The sequence below is a fragment of the Globicephala melas genome, chromosome 2 (assembly GCF_963455315.2).
Source record: "Globicephala melas chromosome 2, mGloMel1.2, whole genome shotgun sequence".
Classification (NCBI taxonomy): Eukaryota; Metazoa; Chordata; class Mammalia; order Artiodactyla; family Delphinidae; genus Globicephala; species Globicephala melas.
Window position 1 is genome coordinate 36,763,717 of NC_083315.2, and position 17,608 is coordinate 36,781,324.

The following is a 17,608-nucleotide window of genomic DNA, read 5'->3' on the forward strand; positions in this document are numbered from 1 at the left end:
TCTTTAGCTGTGTGTAGTCTACTGGTAAATCTATCTGTTGAATTCTGAATCTTGGTTATTGTATCTTTCATTCCTAAAAGTTCTGGCAAGGTCAACTTTATAGTTTTCTGTTTACTGTAGATATTTTCAAGCTTGTCTTTTATTTTTGTAAACATAAGTTTAATTGCTTTATACTGCTATGTCTGATACTGTTTGACTATTTCTGTTACAACTAGTTCTCATTCCTGGTGCCTTGTTTACTTGTGTGGTTGACAATTTTTGTCTGTATTTGCTATGTATTGTCTTGTTGTGGGAACTATTTAAGGCCTAAGATAAAGGCATAGTCCTCCAGAGACATTTTTGCATTTGCATTTGGAAGACGCCTTGGAGTTAGGATCACTTTAATCTAAATTCATGACTTGGATTTTTTTAAAAATATGTGGGTGATAAAAATTGGGTTCAGAAGATTCTCAGGTTTGTGGTTTCAGAGTCTCTCCCACTCAGTCCCTCAGCAATTGATAACTTTACTTATAGATACCTGGGGATAGAAGTGAGGTTTAATTTTGGTTTACCTTTGCCCAGGTGGTATAGCCCTTTGGGGTGCTGGTTTTATAGGGGAACATTTCCCACCATGGTTGTGCCCTAACTTTGATTCTGTCCATCTTTTTCCTCCAAGGCTAGCAAAACTGATGTTCAGATTCTCAGGATCAGACAGCTGTCCTCAGGACAAAAACAACTGTCAATGCTCTCCTTACCTCTCTGGGTTCCCACTTTTGGCCTGATCATTTTAACTTCTTGTCAGAGATTTACTGTATTTAATAATTTATTTTATTTATTTTTTTTTGTTTTCTATTTTTAATTCTTATTTTATTTGTTTGTTTGTTTGTTTGTTTGTTTTGCGGTACGCGGGCCTCTCACTGTTGTGGCCTTTCCCGTTGCGGAGCACAGGCTCTGGACACACAGGCTCAGCGGCCATGGCTCACGGGCCTAGCGGCTCTGCGGCATGTGGGATCTTCCCGGACCGGGGCACAAACCCGTGTCCCCTGTATCAGCAGGCGGACTCTCAACCACTGCGCCACCAGGGAAGCCCTAATTCTTATTTTGTATTGGAGTATAGTAGATTAACGATGTTGTGTTAGTTTCAGGTGTACAGCAAAGTGATTCAGTTCTATATAAACATGTATCTATTCTTTTTCAAATTCTTTTCCCATTTAGGTTATTACAGAGTATTGAGCAGAGTTCCCTGTGCTGTAGTGTAGGCCCTTGTTGGTTATCTATCTGTCTATCTATTTATTTATTTATGACTGCATTGGATCTTCGTTGCTGCACGTGGGCTTTCTCTGGTTGTGGCGAGCGGGGGCTACTCTTTGTTGCGGTGCATGGGCTTCTCATTGTGGTGGCTTCGCTTGTTGTGGAGCACAGGCTCTAGGCGCGTGGGCTTCAGTAGTTGTGGCACGTGGGCTCAATAGTTGTGACTCGTGGGCTCTAGAGTGCAGGCTCAGTAGTTGTGGCACACGGACTTAGTTGCTCCGTGGCATGTGGGATCTTCCCAGACCAGGGATCAAACCCATGTCACCTGCATTGGCAGGCGGATTCTTAACCACTGTACCACCAGGGAAGTCCCTGGTTATCTATTTTAAATATAGCTGTGTGTACACAGCTCAAACTCCCAATCTATTCCTCACCCTGTATTTAATAGTTTCTTATTTTATCCAGCAATAATCTAGAATAATTGTCAATAAGCCTTTTCAGTAAAGGATCAGATAGTAAATATTTTAGGCTTTGCAGACCATTCTCTGTCGTGACTTCCCAACTATGGTGCTAAAGTAGCCTTAGGCAGTATGTGAAAAAACAGGCCTGTGAATCATAGTTTTGCCAACTCCTGATGTAGAATATATTGCATACTGATTATGCCAATAACATTTGTTAAATATTGATTACCCTATTTTGTTATGTTTCTCTCATTAAACACTATTTTGGAGACTAGGGTTTTCTCTGTCTCTGTCTCTCTCTCTCTCTTTCTACGTTGGGTCTTCGTTGCTGAGCACGGGCTTTTTCTGGTTGCGGCGAGCGGGTGCTACTCTTCATTGCGGTGCGCAGGCTTTTCATTGCAGTGGCTTCTCTTGTTGTGGAGCACGGGCTCTAGTTGCACGGGCTTCAGTAGTTGTGGCACGTAGGCTCAGTAGTTGTGGCTCGCAGGCTTTAGAGCACAGTCTCAGTAGTTGTGGTGCACGGGCTTAGTTGCTCTGCGGCATGTGGGATCTTCCTGGACCAGGGGTCGAACCCGTGTCCAAAGCAGGGGGCTGGGTTTGATCCCTGGTCCGAAAACTAGATCCCACATGCATGCTGCAACTAAGAGTTTGCATGCCACAACTAAGGAACCTGCATGCTGCAACTAAGGAGCCCGTGAGCCACAACTAAGGAGCCTGCCTGCTGCAACTGAGACCCAGTGCAACCAAATAAATAAATAAATGTTTAAAAAAAAAAAAAGCTGAGTACCATGCCATTTAAATTAGTTACATTTAATATGATTATAATATTTCTAATGCTAGTTCCCACCCATTGTTATTTAGTATTCTTGTTTCATGCTTTTGTCAAATGAATTTTAGAAGTGTTTTTGTTGAGTTTTGTGAAATATTCTTGTGGTGTTTTAATTGGAATTTTGTTGAACTCACAAATTAATTTATGAAAAACTGTTACCTTTGTGATACTTAAAGCTTTCATTTAAGAACATGAAATATTTCTCTATCCAAATCTTTATTTATCCTAGTAATATTTGGTCATTTTCTTTATATCATGAAGATGTATGTCTTTTGTTAGGTTAATTGGTAGTTTAATGTTTTTCGTTGCTATTGTTGATTGAATGCTTTTTTTTTTTTTTTGCGGTACCCGGGCCTCTCACTGCTGTGGCCTCTCCCGTTGAGGAGCACAGGCTCCAGACGTGCAGGCCCAGCGGCCGTGGCTCATGGGCCCAGCCGCTCCGCGGCATGTGGGATCTTCCCGGACCGGGGCACAAACCCGTGTCCCCTGCATCAGCAGGCAGACTCCCAACCACTGCGCCACCAGGGAAGCCCAGATTGAATGCTTTTTAAAAATTATATTTTCTAGCTCGTTATTACTACTACATGAGAATGCATTTGACTTTTGTGGGTTTATATTTATCTTTTATTTACCCACTTTACTGAAGTTTTAATTATCTATTGTTACGACTGATTTTCTTTGAATTGTGTTGGTATATAATCGAATTGTCTACATGTATGATATCCTCATCTCTTCTTTTCTAGTATTTCCCTTTTTGAATATCTTTGCATTGGTAAAAATGTCTAACATGAGAGTGAAAATAAGCCCCTATTTTTAATGGATTCATCCCTGTTGTAAAATATAAGATATTGTATTGGGTCTTGATTTTAAGTACTTCTAATTTTATGTTTTAATATATCTGTTAGAAATGTTTTGAGTTTAACAGGTGCCATTTCAAATATGCATTGATAATACATACTGTGTGATTCCGTATATCCATATAAGTTCAGGAATAGGCAAAACTAACCTATGGTGAATAAGTCAGTTAATGGTTATATCTGGGGTGTATTAACTGGGAAAAGGCACAAGAAAGCATACTGATATGCTAAAAATGTTCTATATCTCTATTTGAATGTTGTTCATGCAGTTATATACATAAGTAAAACTATATTGAGACATATACTTAAGATCAGAGAAGTAGTTAGAAGTAATTCTGTTTGTTACTGTAAATGTGATATGTTTCTTGCTTAGCCACTTGTAGGGTTTTAAAAAGAATGTTGCCCTTTAGTTTAATTTCAGGAGACTATGTCTTAGTCTTATCTGGTTCAATAAAGGTCCTCTCAATTTCTGGCCTGAATTATTTTTATTTGTTCAAGATACTGTTGAGATAGGACTCCTTTAATCATTTATTATTTGTGAATGGTTTCTTTTACTACTTCAAGAAGTCTCATTCGCTGGATATATTTTTTATATTCCAGCCCTAGATTGTTGTCATTCTCTCATACCTTTTTTTCATTGATTTATTTATTCTTACTATGTATGGATATGGTTTTCTAGTTGTTTCATTCAATAATTTTTTTTGCACTGTTCAATCAGCTTTTTACTTATTTATATTGTTTTACAATGCCATGATAACTTCCTTCATGTACATGAGAGAAATTTTTAATCATTTTCCAAATTATACTTGTGATTTTTGTGGTGAGTCTAATTCAGAAGCCTTATCCGTTTCTGGGCTCTCATTGTTCATCCCCTTTAGTATTGTGAAACTTTGCACTAGTCTCTATTTATTTTCCATTTATTTTCTTCTTTTAATTTTGTATCACTGATCTTTGCTGTTGATGAACAATTTTTTTGCGTGTCAAACAATTTTATTGATATTTTTTGCTTCTCAGTAATCACTAACTCCTTAAAAGCATTACTGCTGAAGGCTGTTGAGAAGGAAAATTGTGTACTTGCTACCATGCTTCAGAATATGACTGACTAGAGGATGCTACCCTGTGGGAATAACCAAAGAGCAGTGTAGCTTGAAAATAGGGAAGGGTGCCCCAGGGTTAAGGTTGACTACATTGCCAGCTATGAATCCATAATGTGTCACTACAGTTACGAATCAAACACATGTACTATTGAGATGACTAAACATGCATATCAAATCGTACTGTGGAATAATATTGGAAAACTCTATTAGAATACCATGGCTAGGGGAATCCCCTGGTGGTCCAGTGGTTAGCACGCAGTGCTTTCACTTCAGGGGGGCACGGGTTCGATCCCTGGTCAGGGAACCAAGATCCTGCATGCCGCATGGCACAGCCAATAAATAAATAAACCCTCTTTCTAAAAAAAAAAAGAATACCATGGCCAGTTTTGATATAAAAATAAATAAGGTATGAAAAATTGTAGAAAGTTGAGACAGGAACAATACAAACTTAGAAGGAATGTGGGGAAAGGTTACGTAATGATGCCATGGACCATTTTGTCCTGCTTTGTGTTAAGGCTGAAGGACTGTGTGCCTCTGCCTCCGTGTCAGCCATCTAATCGTTTGAGGTTGAAATGTTGAGAGGGCAGTAGTGTGACTTCACTCTTTATCATTTATTCTGTGAAAAACTTCCATATTGGACAGGACCTTGGAGAGAGCATACTTCAGTGAAAGGCCAGTGCTTTTAAACTGGATGTAAAATGGAGAGGTGCCTTTGGATGTGCAGGGACTGTGGTCTTAAAATATTCACCACTAAAAATAAAAATCAGGGCTCCTTGGGGAAATGGCTGATTCTAAGTCTGGGACAAAAAAATGCACAAGATAAGTCTGGGGTGTCTTTTCATTCCAGTTAGTAAGGAAGCTCTCAAAACCTACTAAGTTTATGTCAAAAGTACTGAAGAGTCAACCTGGAAAGGCTCCCACTGGGCAAACGTGAAACAGTTTCAGAATCGATAAGGATGATAATTATATTGGATTAAAACATACCTAATGGTTAATTCATGAGTTTATAATGATGCTGAGAAGAAGATTCACAACCATTAGAGGCTGCTAGAGAATTAACTCATTATTTTGAAAACTAATAAATAAAGGAAAAGAATCCAACATTTATCCTGTCTTTTCTATGTCAGCTGTACCACTGGCTAACAAAATAATAGATCAGAGAACATTTCTCTTGATAGAACTATTCCAGCTAATGAATCAAGAAGGAATGACAGAATTAAAATATCACTATTTTGGGAGGTTGACTTCTAGAATGGTGAAGTGAGGACCTTAGGATGTGTGTACAGATGAAACAGTATTGGATGAGCTGATAATAGTTGATGAGTTGATAAATGTTGAAAGTGGGTGGTGGGTTGGTAACAACATTATTAAGATATAATTCACATATCAGTGTGAATTATTCAGTGTTTATTAATTAGCTGTTTCACCTAAAGCATTTTAAAGAGGAAGAAGAGGCAGAAATCATTCCTTCTTCTGGAGAAGGTGGAACAAAATCTATATCATAATCATCTTCATCAAGCTCAACACATGGAGATTTCCCAGTGGAACTTTCTACCAAGTTTTTCTTTTTTCACTGTTATCTAAAGTAAAGCAGTTGTTAAACATAGCTTATTTTAATAATTAGCGAGTGGAGTATGATATATGTAAAACTTCATATTTCCATGAATATCATTTAGTATTGTTAATCCTTCCTTCTAAGATATATGGCATAAAATAAAAGGAGATCTCTGGTAAACATAGAATGGGAAAGAGGGTTATAACTCTCAGCTCAAATGAATTAGCATTGTTTACTAGCCGTATATTCTGCTATCCCATCTTCCTTTGGCCCCAGTAATTTTAAGGTGGCTTAAGCTACACATTATCCCAGGCAGTAGCTCAGCAGTGTCACAATTTGTTACACAAGAGGTGTAAATATGCTTGGTAAAAGTGTTCTTTCAGGTTGAAACTAGGTAATTATGAAGCACGGTATCTTGCTGGTAAACCATTGCTGTCATTGGTGGTGCTCTTCCTTCTTTTCCCGATTTTCCCCTTAGGAAGAGAATTCAATTATTCCTTTGTTCTTTGGGTTTTCAGTGTGCTTTGATCATTTTCTCCCACCTCACTCCCATTCGGCTTCCATTTATGCTTCAAGCCTAGGCCAGGTCCCATTTTTCTGCAAGCCTTTTCCTAATAAGCCCTTCCCTAATGTCTTTTGTGCTTATTTTAGCATTGGGGGAAAACCAGGTCATTTGCTATTTAAGTGAGACTTCAGTTAGTTAAAGATTATAGGGCTTCCCTGGTGGCGCAGTGGTTGAGAGTCCGCCTGCCGATGCAGGGGACACGGGTTCGTGCCCCAGTCCGGGAAGATCCCACGTGCCACGGAGCAGCTGGGCCCGTGAGCTATGGCCGCTGAGCCTGCGCGTCCGGAGCCTGTGCTCCGCAACGGGAGAGGCCATAACAGTGAGAGGCCCCGCGTACCGCAAAAAAAAAAAAAAAAAAAAAGGTGAAAGATTATATATTTCAAATGTTACCGGTTGTAAATGTCAAAACAGTTTTTTGACCAAAAAAAACAAAAAAAAACGTCATTACTCTGGACACAGTTGGAACAGTGCTCTACCCCCCAATAAATAGTGTGATTAATGCAAAGTGCGTAACTCCACTGATATTTTTTTCTCTCACTTTTTAGGATCATGGCTGCTGTTCCTCAAAATAATCTACAGGAGCAACTGGAACGTCATTCAGCCAGAAAACTTAATAATAAATTAAGTCCTTCAAAACCAAAATCTTCGTAAGTATTTTGGTTGGTTTGCTTCCATCCAGGCACTAACACACAAGTGAAATACCATCTCTTTCAACTCTTTCATTGTAGAGATGAGGAAATGAAGCTGAGAGGGTCAGTGATTTTCCTACTTTGCAAATTAATGGTAGCGCATGTTTTAGCAATGCTAGGTAATGTATTGTTCAGCACCTTTGCATGGTTTCTAGCACATGGTTTTTGTTCAGTAAATATTCATTGAATGAATGAATACAAATCGTGTAAATTTGGGCAGATCGGTGTTTTTAATATTTTAATATAATTTTATATCCTTTTCAAAAACCATTTCTAAGGAAACTATAGCTCTCCAGTTCTGTTCTTTCCTCCAAGCTATATTCCAAACTCCTTCTAACAGTACCTAACATTTTATAATCTTTATTGTGCCCTTACCAGATTCTAGACACCATTCTGTGTGCTTGACTTCAAAGTCACCATTGACCTTCATGTCACTAAATCCATCCGATGTCCAGGACTCTTGCCTCTTTCACTTGTCTTTCAGATTTCAGCATAGCTGGCAGTTTTTGACTCTTCCCCATAAAACTTTTATCAGAGTAGAAACAAGTAGCCACGTTTTTTCGCTTACTCCGTCCCCTCCCTCTGGAGAGGCTATTAATTAAGGACTATGAGCCTGAGAAACAAAGTAGTAGGAATGGTCCAGATACTCTCAAAGCTGAATAATTAGCTTCTGAATAGGAAGAATCAGAGCATACAAAGCATAATTTAAGTTACCTTACACATTTTAAAATCAGAGAGGGAGATAGATTCTTCGCTCGCTCATTTGTGATGCAAGGAAGTAAGTTGTTATATAAATTAGGGTTTTGTTTTGTATACTTGCTGGGTTTTGTATACTTGCTGGGTTTGTTGAAATTAATCCATCTAATTCAGTTTTTCGATTATTTTTCAGAGGTTTCACTTTTAAAAAGAAAGTATCTTCAGCCAATGATGTGTGTTTAACTAGTGTGTCAGTAGCAAAAGCTCCTGTGTTGAATGATAAAGATGTTACTATTACTGAAGCCTTTTCCTTCAGTGAACCTTTTCCCCACACCACAAATCAGCAGACAAAGATCAATGACTTTAAAAATACTCCAGCTGGACAGCAAACTAAGAGAGTTGGTTCAAAACCGTTATTGCCAAATTTGTCACAGGTTCCTCAGGAAGTTTTATGCACTACCCAGAACACACTGCTTGTAAAGGAATCCCGCGATGCTACTTTCAAGAAATTAGAATTTAGTTCTTCATCAGATTCTCTTATTACCTTCAGTGATTGGGATGATATGGATGACTTTGATACTTCTGGAGATTCAAAAGCATTTGTGACACCACGCCAAAACCACTTCATAAGAGTAAGCACAGCTCAGAAATCAAAAAAGTCTAAGAGGAACTTTCTAAAAGCACACCTTGATAAAACAAATACAGTAAAGACTGATTTGACTCCTTCCTCCTCTGAGAGCAAGCAGGCATTTTTGACTAAGAAACAGAAGGATGACTCAGAATGGTTAAATAGTGATGTGATTTGCATTGATGATGACCCCAATTCCGAAGAGCTTATAAATGAAGATACTCAGGAAAATCATCCTTTAAAAACTCATTTGGGAGAGGAAAGAGGTAAAAATTATTGTTTTATTTCATTTCAAAAGGTTGTATTTATTCAAAGCTAGGCATTGGGAACAGCAGCAAATATGATTTAGCTTTTGTCCTTAGGATGTGCAGAGGTGCTTATACATCCTAAGCACCATCTGTTGGCCACGTTCTTGAGGCAGGGCATACTAAGGAAATGAAAGATTTTATTCTGCTATTTATGTAAACAACAAGGATAGCTCCGTGATTTTATATATGAAGAAATATGTAGAGGGACTTCTCTGGTGGCGCAGTGGTTAAGAATCTGCCTGCCAGTGCAGGGGACACAGGTTCGAGCCCTCGTCCAGGAAGATCTCACATGCCACGGAGCAACTAAGCCCATGAGCCCCAATTACTGAGCCTGCACTCTAGAGCCCATGAACTACAACTACTGAAGCCTGCGCACCTAGAGCCCATGCTCCGTAACAAGAGAAGCCACCACAGGGAGAAACCCGCGCACTGCAATGAAGAGTAGCCCCCTCTCACCACAACTAGAGAAAGCCCGTGTGCAACAACAAAGACCCAATGCAGCCAAATAAATAAATATAATTAATTAATTAATTTAAAAAAAAAGAAATATGTAGAGAATATAATGCTTAGTGAAATAAGTCAGAGAAAGAAAAATACTATATGATATCACATGTGGAATCTAAAAAATAATAAAAATGAATCTATATACAAAACAGAAACAGACTTGCAGACATAGAAAACAAACTTATGGTTACTAAAGGGGAGAGGGAAGGGGGATGGACAAATTAGTAATATGGGATTAACAGATACAAACTACTGTATGTAAAATAGATAAGCAACAAGGATTTATTGTATAGCACAGGAAATTATACCCAATATCTAGTAATATCCTATAATGGAATAAAATCTGCAAAAAAAACTGAATCACTTTGCTGTACACCTGAAACTAGCACAGTATTGTAAATCAACTATACTTCAATAAAAAGAAAAGAAAAGAAGCTCCATAGAAGTTAAAATGGCTTCTTAATGGTCTACTGGCTGGTTGGTAGTAGAAATGGGATGTGAAACTAAGCCTTTGTGTTATAATTCTTTTATGGTTTGTACCACCTAATGTTGATGTATAATATGATATAATCATGCTATTAAAGTATTTTAAATTACATGCAAATTGTTTTCTGTTTAGATCTCATAGTTATTAGATGTCTAGAACTTAATAGCTGACGTTAGCCATATGTGGAGGTACCCACGTTATGAAACAGTTGTAAATATGAGACTAATATTTTTAAACACCTGAATCCCATCAAGGTTACTATAGGGTGAGAGAGGACTGAAAAGTGATTGATAATAAGCAAAACTATAGTCTAATCAAACATGTTGCTATTTATGAAGAGAAAATTTGGTTAAAGGTAAACTAGAGAGCAACAGTTTGGCAGTGTTTTCCCACATAGTCAAGAGAGAGACACTCTGGGAGACTTAAATAACTAAGACACCTTTGTGGTAAAGTAGAGATTGTTTATCTGTATAAACAACAGTGTTTGTACAATTATCAGTCTTACTTGTACTTCACTCTTATTTAAGTGTGAATGAAAAATAGAGAAACGAAAGTACTGATAATAAGGATGGTTTCATAATTTAACTGGAGACAGTCATGAAAATCCTTAAGCAAATCGTCAGCCTCAATCCAGCACTCATTGGACTTAATCCAGTTGACTCAATCATCGTTTATGAAGAAACAAGGCAACACTAACGTGTGAGAGGAGAGAACTCGTATTGCACAGAGTGGTGGTAGTGCTTATGACTTGCTCAGAGCGCTCACAAGTGCTCACACCCTGTTTTTTCTGTCTCATTAATATTAAAATAACCTATGTTTATCAGCTGTTTTTTTGTACTTTAGATAATTGTGAAAAGAAGAAAAACTTGGAAGAAATGGAATTACATTCAGTTGAGAAATCTTCATGTGTTGAGCTTGATGAAGATGATTATGACATAGATTTTGTTCCACCTTCTCCAGAAGAAGGAATGACTTCAACCTCTTCATCCTCTTTAAAATACTCTAGGTAAAATAGTTTATTAATTAATAAACATTGATTCTGGGGTAGCTGAAGTAATTTTAGTTATGTAGTATCATCTCAAAATTGATTAATTTCATGCTTCTGCACAATTTATTTTGTATCCAAATGAAAGCATCAAGAAGTCCCTATTTATTTACATTTTATTTAATTGTTGGTATTCTAAAGCTGTAAAGTTCCATTATGATTCATTACATGGGACCTCTAAACAGTTTTATGTAATTGATCTTGGCATGTGGAATATAGTCCTAAAGATACTGTATTTCCAATCTCATGTATCGGAAATGACCCAAAACTAACACCTTATTTGTGAAGTGGCTTAGTATGTAATGTGTTCTTTTTCGTCTTTTTTGTTTTTACTTTTTAAAAAATCCAAATAGAATTGATCATTGTATTTGTCATTCACTGAATTTTGGTAAATTAGTGACATGATTGTGGTTAAGTGGTAGTATTATGGGAAAAATAGAGTCCACATAGTTCATTATAGTTCATTAATAGCTGAAAATATTAATAGTCTTTGTTACCTCCATCCTCACCCCAGTCTAAATCACAGTTCAGTTGAGTGGTCTGGTATATACTCTGCTGTTAACCATATTTTGATGAGAAACAAATCCCTCTAGTATATCACCTGAAGGCAGGAAGGAGGTGTTTGCCTGCATAACCTAGTTTTCTCTAGGTTTTTGTTTTAACAGGTGGGTTGAGATGTTAAAGGAGGTGGGAAAGGTTGAAGCATGATTGCTGTTAGACAACAAAACAGAAAAACTGTAAGAGCTCCCCTCTTTCACCTCCCAGTAGAAATTGAGACAGAATTGTAGGAAAAAAACTGAGCAACAGTTCATATAGCATTCGTCAGCATTCTCTTTTAACAGGAGCAGCAATTGAGGCCTAAGGAGGAGCAGGGGATTGTCTGGGGTGATAATTAACGGCAAACGGACTAAGATCCAGTGTAGGGTTATTTTCTGGGCCATACCGTTCCCTGTTGACTGCCTGCCTTTTTTCTTTGTTTATTAAAAAAGTGTGTATTGCACAGATAATATTGTAACCACATTAACAGGATACTTACTGGTAGTCTTACAGTCCAACAAACCGAACATTTTCTGTATCCACATTAAGTTTTTTTGTTTTTTTTTTAATTGAAGTCTAGTTGATTTACAATATTGTGTTAGTTTCAGGTATACAGCATAGTGATTCAGTTTTGTTTTGTTTTGTTTTCAATTATATTCCATTATAGGTTGTTACAAGACATTGAGTATAATGCTCTGTGCTATACAGTAAATCCTTATTCCTTATCTATTTTGTTTCTGTTCTCCTAATTTGTTCCTCCCCCGTTCCCTAGCCACATTGTTTTGTTTCTTCTCTACATGTGTATATGATTTTTACATTGCCATAATCAACATGTAGCTATAATTTTTCAATCTGCTTTTCTTTTAACATTATTTTTAAAACATTGTACATATTGCTACATAGTCATTATTTTTATTCCTTTTAATGGCTACATAATTTAATGAATTTTCATACCATAATTTATTTTACCTAGATCTTCAGCAGTTGGAAAATGGTTGTTTCCAAGGTAAATTCTCTCTATATTTTTCCATTACAACCTAGTATACATATTTGTATACATTATAAAACTAAAACAGAATTTTCACAAATGATACTGTATGTGCAGTGCACACAAATTTTCTGTTATATTTTATTTCATTTTAATGTGCTGGTTGTGACTTCTGAATTAATTTCAGAGGTGTAACGGTCAGGTAATATATGACAGAAAAGAGAACATGTTTTTGTAACTCCTGTATTCCTAAACCTCTTTAGCTGGGCCTCAAAATCCTCCATCTTCAGACCCCAAATTACCTTTACAGCTTTATCTCCAGTAATGCTCTTACAGTAACCCTAAGCTCAGTAGCCTAATGAGACTTATAACATAGTTATTCATCATTCTTTGATTTAGTTAGAAGATTGCATTCCAAAATCCTGCTTTAGAAAAGTACAGTTGATTCCTGAATATCGAGTAAATAGAATTGTCTTTTTTATCTCTCCTTTGTAAGCTGTCACTTTTCCATACCCATCATTCAAGGTTTCCTCAAATCCTACTTTCTTGGCAAAGCCTTCTCAAGTTCCAGAAAGTGTTATCTTTCTTTGGATTGCCATAGTACCCTCTCTTTAATACTCCTTTAGGACTATTTATTTTGTTACTTTTAAAAAGTATTTTTTATATCCAATCAGACTGACCATGTTTATATGTGTTAATATTGGGGCCAGGGTCTTCCCTGGTGGCAAAGTGGTTAAGAATCTACCTGCCAATGCGGGGCACATGGGTTTGATCCCTGGTCCGGGAAGATCCCACCTGCCACGGAGCAACTGAGCCCGTGCACCACAACTACTGAGCCTGTGCTCTAGAGCCTGTGAGCTACAATTATTGAGTCCACATACCAAAACTACTGAAACCCACGCGCCTAGAGCCCGTGCTCTGCCACAAAAGAAGCCACCACAATGAGAAGCCCGCGCACTGCAACAAAGAGCAGCCCCTGCTAGCCACAATAGAGAGGGCCTGCGCACAGCAACGAAGACCCATGCAGCCAGAAATAAATTATTAATTAATTAATTAATTAAAATAATATTGGGGCCAAAAGATGGAAAACTTTGAGTGCCAGCTAAAGAGGTTTTAGAATAGAGGAGACAGAAAGACATGTTCCTCTTTTCTGTCACATAGCATCTGACCAGTTGTGGAAAATATTAGAGGAAAAAGTATGCATTTGGTCTAGTCTGTACTGTGATCAGTTTAATATTTTTTAATTTGTAGTGTGTTGAAGGATCTTGACACCTCTGACAGCAAGGATGGTCTTAGCATATCAGAAGACTTGTCAAAATCTGAGAAAATGACTACAAAGCAGCCTAATCAAGAAACCAGCACAAGCTATGATGGTACAAAAGTGTTTGGGACATAACACATATTGTAACTGCTTACTTATGAAAACAAAATAAGATTGTATTCTTAACCTGTGACGGTATAGTACACGATGGTGAGCTCAGTTCCTTTTCCTGTAACAGTGAATCATCCATAATAACCAACCACCATGGGTTAACCATTGTTGCTCGAACAGCTCAGAAACCGAGAAACTTGTTTTCTCACAAGGTGACTTTCTAACAAGTAACGTTTTCAAAATAGACAATGAATTATTTCTCTTACTGAACCAAAATTTTGCCTTCCTGTAACTTTAATCTTTGTGAGATAAGTCTGAAGCGCCTAGCGCTAAATAATGTTAGATCTTTTACCTCTTCTTTATAGGTACTGGTTTCTAGACCTTTCATCCTCCTGGTTCTCTGGGTTTGATTCTTGGTGTCCGCTTGAAGTTTAATACTTTTTGTTTGTTTGATTTGTCTCTAATTCATTTTTAACTTTTCTATTAAATATCTGGTATAAATAATCCAGTAGCACTACAAGGCTTTGAAAAACAGCTGTCTCCTTTCCCACTCCTGATTCCTACTTCCCAGAGGCTTTTTTAGGCTAGAGATTTGTGTCCTTCTATTCTGAAATTTTTTCTGGTATCATTCCTTTTTATTTTGTTTTTTCTTTTCTCTTTCACTCTTCTTGGAACTTTAATTATTGGGCTATTAGACGTCCATTAATTAACTTTTCTATTTTTCATCTCTTGCCTTTTTGCTTTCTGGGAGATTTCCTCAATTTTTAAATTAACTCTTTGATGGAATTTTTCATTTTCATCAAATTAATTTCCAAGAGCTGTGTTGTATTCTCTGAGTATTTCTGTAACGTTTTCTATCCTTGTTTGATGGGTGCTGTACTTATGGGGGGGGGTGTGTGCAGGCACACGCACATGTGTAGCGATCTCTGTGTGTTGTTCCTGTTTCCTCTGAATTTCTTTTTGTTTATTTTGGTCTCTGAGTTTATTGTTAGAGATGTTCCTGAAAAACCTGATGTTGTAGGCACTCTTCTAAGTGCCTTAATATTAACTAATTTAATCCTCACAGTGATCCTTTAAGGTGGTTTCTGTTATCCTGTTTTACAAATAAGGAAACCCAGGTACAGGAGAGTTAAATAATTACTCATGGTCATAGAGTTAGACAGCAGCAGAGCTAGGATTTGAACCCAGCAGTCTTAAGGCTCTTGAGTTTACATTGATAGCCACTGCAGTATACTGTTTCTGCCTCATTAAGTTTCACTGGTTAAAATGGTTAGTGAGGACGAGAGCAAGGACAGAGTCCCACAGAATGTCATTAGCGGCCTCCCTCTCAGCTGACATCAGTCCCTTCATCACCACTTCTTGTTCATCTTGTTACACGTCTGCCTTCAGACTGTTTCTCTCCCTTGTCCACGGGGATGCAAAAGACTCAGTCATATGACTCTAGAAGTTCAAGGTCTGAGGCAGCAAGAGGGAACAGGTGGGACATTGGCTCTAGAGTGATGCAGACCTAGTATACAAGCCTGCCTCTTCCCACTCCTGGCTGGGTGACTATGCCTAATTAATTAACCTTCTTTGGACCTCAGTTTCTTCTTCTGTTAAATGAGGAAAATAGTGCCTGCCTTGCCCAGTAGTTGTCAGGATTCAAGGTAAAGTGCCCAGCATACTGTAGGCCTTCAATAAATGGTAGCTGTCATTATCTGCTAGTCTAGTAATCCTTTCAAAGAAGGAAATACGTTGAGATGGCTGGTTTATTTTTATGAACTCTTGCTAACTCTATAATTGTTTCCTTTTTTTCTTAGAGCTCACAAAGCAGCCATTTGATAACATGTTCTGGAATTTTGCCTTGAATTAACTTTAAGATCACCAGCCTGAAGCTTTTGGCATCCCTTTAGAATTTTTTTGAAAATTAAAACAATATTTGCCTGTCTTCACTCTTCCATCACCTCTCCTATTCACTAGATGCCGCATGCATCAGTGACATTTTCTTTGCAGGTTTCCTTTGTACTCTGAGGTGTAATCTGTCTAGACGAAGACTTGAGCTCCTTTCCAATAGCTGTATTTCTCTGAGCCTGTCTTGGTTTTCATTTCCTTTGGACTGTTGTTTATGCTCCTCTCTCCAATCCAGTGCCCATTCTCCTTGCAGAGAAAACAGATGTGAAACAGGAACCCAGCAAGTCCACTTTTACCATTTCATACTTCATGACCCTATTTACATCAGCCAAAACTAGTAAAAGTCCACACCCCCAGGTCATTTTCACACAGACGCATGCGTCCCATCGTCTGTGTTCTGTCCCCACCACCACCCCTGTCTGTCTTCTCTTCCTCTCCTTCCAGCCCCTTAGACCCTTCAACCAGCTACCCTCGGTCAACAATTTCCCAGTAGCGTCATTCTCTTCTCTGATTGTCTTCTGAGAATACTGTTGCCTCTGCAGCCCACCTAAACTGTTTATTTCTCCTGCATACCTTAGGCCCCAGAGGTAGGTAGGCATCTTCCTTGCTTCCCATTGCTACCCTAACCCATTTTTTTTTCTTTCCGTCATATAAAGCCACCCCTCCTTTGACATTATTCTTAGTTACATAGCTGAAATTTAAAAGTGTGAAGTGGGCTGGCCAGATTCAGATGTCCAGACATTGTTATCAGGAATTTCTCTCTTTCACACCTGCCTTCTCTCTCTTCTCTTTCATCCCACCTCTCCATCTCAATCTCCCATTTCCTTTCATCTCTGTTTTCTGCTTTTCCTTGTGTTGGTCTTATTTTCAAGCTTGTGTTTTTCTCCGTGGTGGCAGAGATGGCCACCAGCAGCCTGTCCAACTTGTTAAAGAGAGAGGTCCTCTTTTCCAGTCAGTCGAAAAACTCTTAGATCTCATTCTCATTGAGCTGCCTTACATCAGATGCCCACTGAGGACGTGGGAGTGGGGATGGGAGTAGTCTCCAAAAAGAAAGTCCAAGTGCTGTACTGTTAGGAAACACTGGTTGGCAGGCAAACCAGAGCAACAGGTGAGGTTCTTACCTGTCCACACTTTATAATGTACTTTGTATGGGCATGGTGAGATTTACACCTGAAGTTAGTAAAACATCATGAACTTTTGTATCTTACAACAACTTTGGTTACCCTAAGAGAAATAATAAGAATTAACATGAAATGAAAGGATAGCATAGTTATGAGCTCTTATGATCTAGAATAGAGACAGTATGACTTCAAATTATTTCATAGGCAGATAATGGGAGAATATATGGTTGTTTCTAATCTCGTTTGTAAACTACTTCAAGTTTTACATGCATGGCTTTCAAATTGTTAAGTCTTTTTTGTTGTTGACAAAAAATATTAACAACATAAATACTTTATAGCTAGACAGATAAGTTTACAGCAGCAACTTATTCGTGTGATGGACCATATCTGTGAATTAGTTGACACTATTCCTGATGACAAGCTGAAAACTTTGGATTGTGGGAACAAACTGCTCCAGCAGCGGGACATAAGGTATCGATTTTTCTCCTTCTGGAATATATCTGATTGCCTTTCCAACACTACTGTAAGTCACAAATGTATGGGGCAAGATTTCCAGGCATTCTGGCCAAGAAATTGAATAAGATAATTATCACTTTGTCTTTTTTTTTTTTTAATTGGAATGTAGTTGATTTACAATGTTGTGTTGGTTTCAGGTATACAAAAAAAGTGATTCAGCTATACATGTACATATATCTATTCTTTTTCAGATTCTTTTCCCATATTGGTTATTACAGAGTATTGAGTAGAGT

The 17,608-nt window shown here is 37.8% G+C and overlaps 1 protein-coding gene across 3 annotated transcripts in view; it reads left to right on the forward strand.

Moving 5' to 3' along the window:
- BLM (BLM RecQ like helicase) overlaps positions 1 to 17,608 on the forward strand; it is an 86,871-nt gene that overhangs the window by 17,295 nt on the left and 51,968 nt on the right. For 2 of the 3 annotated variants that reach the window (XM_060293815.2, XM_030878569.3), the window contains exons 3-7: positions 7,140 to 7,241; positions 8,173 to 8,873; positions 10,750 to 10,912; positions 13,728 to 13,849; positions 17,198 to 17,330. In XM_060293815.2, the coding sequence (XP_060149798.1) occupies positions 7,144 to 7,241; positions 8,173 to 8,873; positions 10,750 to 10,912; positions 13,728 to 13,849; positions 17,198 to 17,330 (1,217 nt within the window). In that variant the 5' untranslated portion in view covers positions 7,140 to 7,143. Of the gene's footprint in view, positions 1 to 7,139; positions 7,242 to 8,172; positions 8,874 to 10,749; positions 10,913 to 13,727; positions 13,850 to 17,197; positions 17,331 to 17,608 lie in introns of those variants that run through there. The other variant, XM_060293816.1, reaches the window with a different exon arrangement.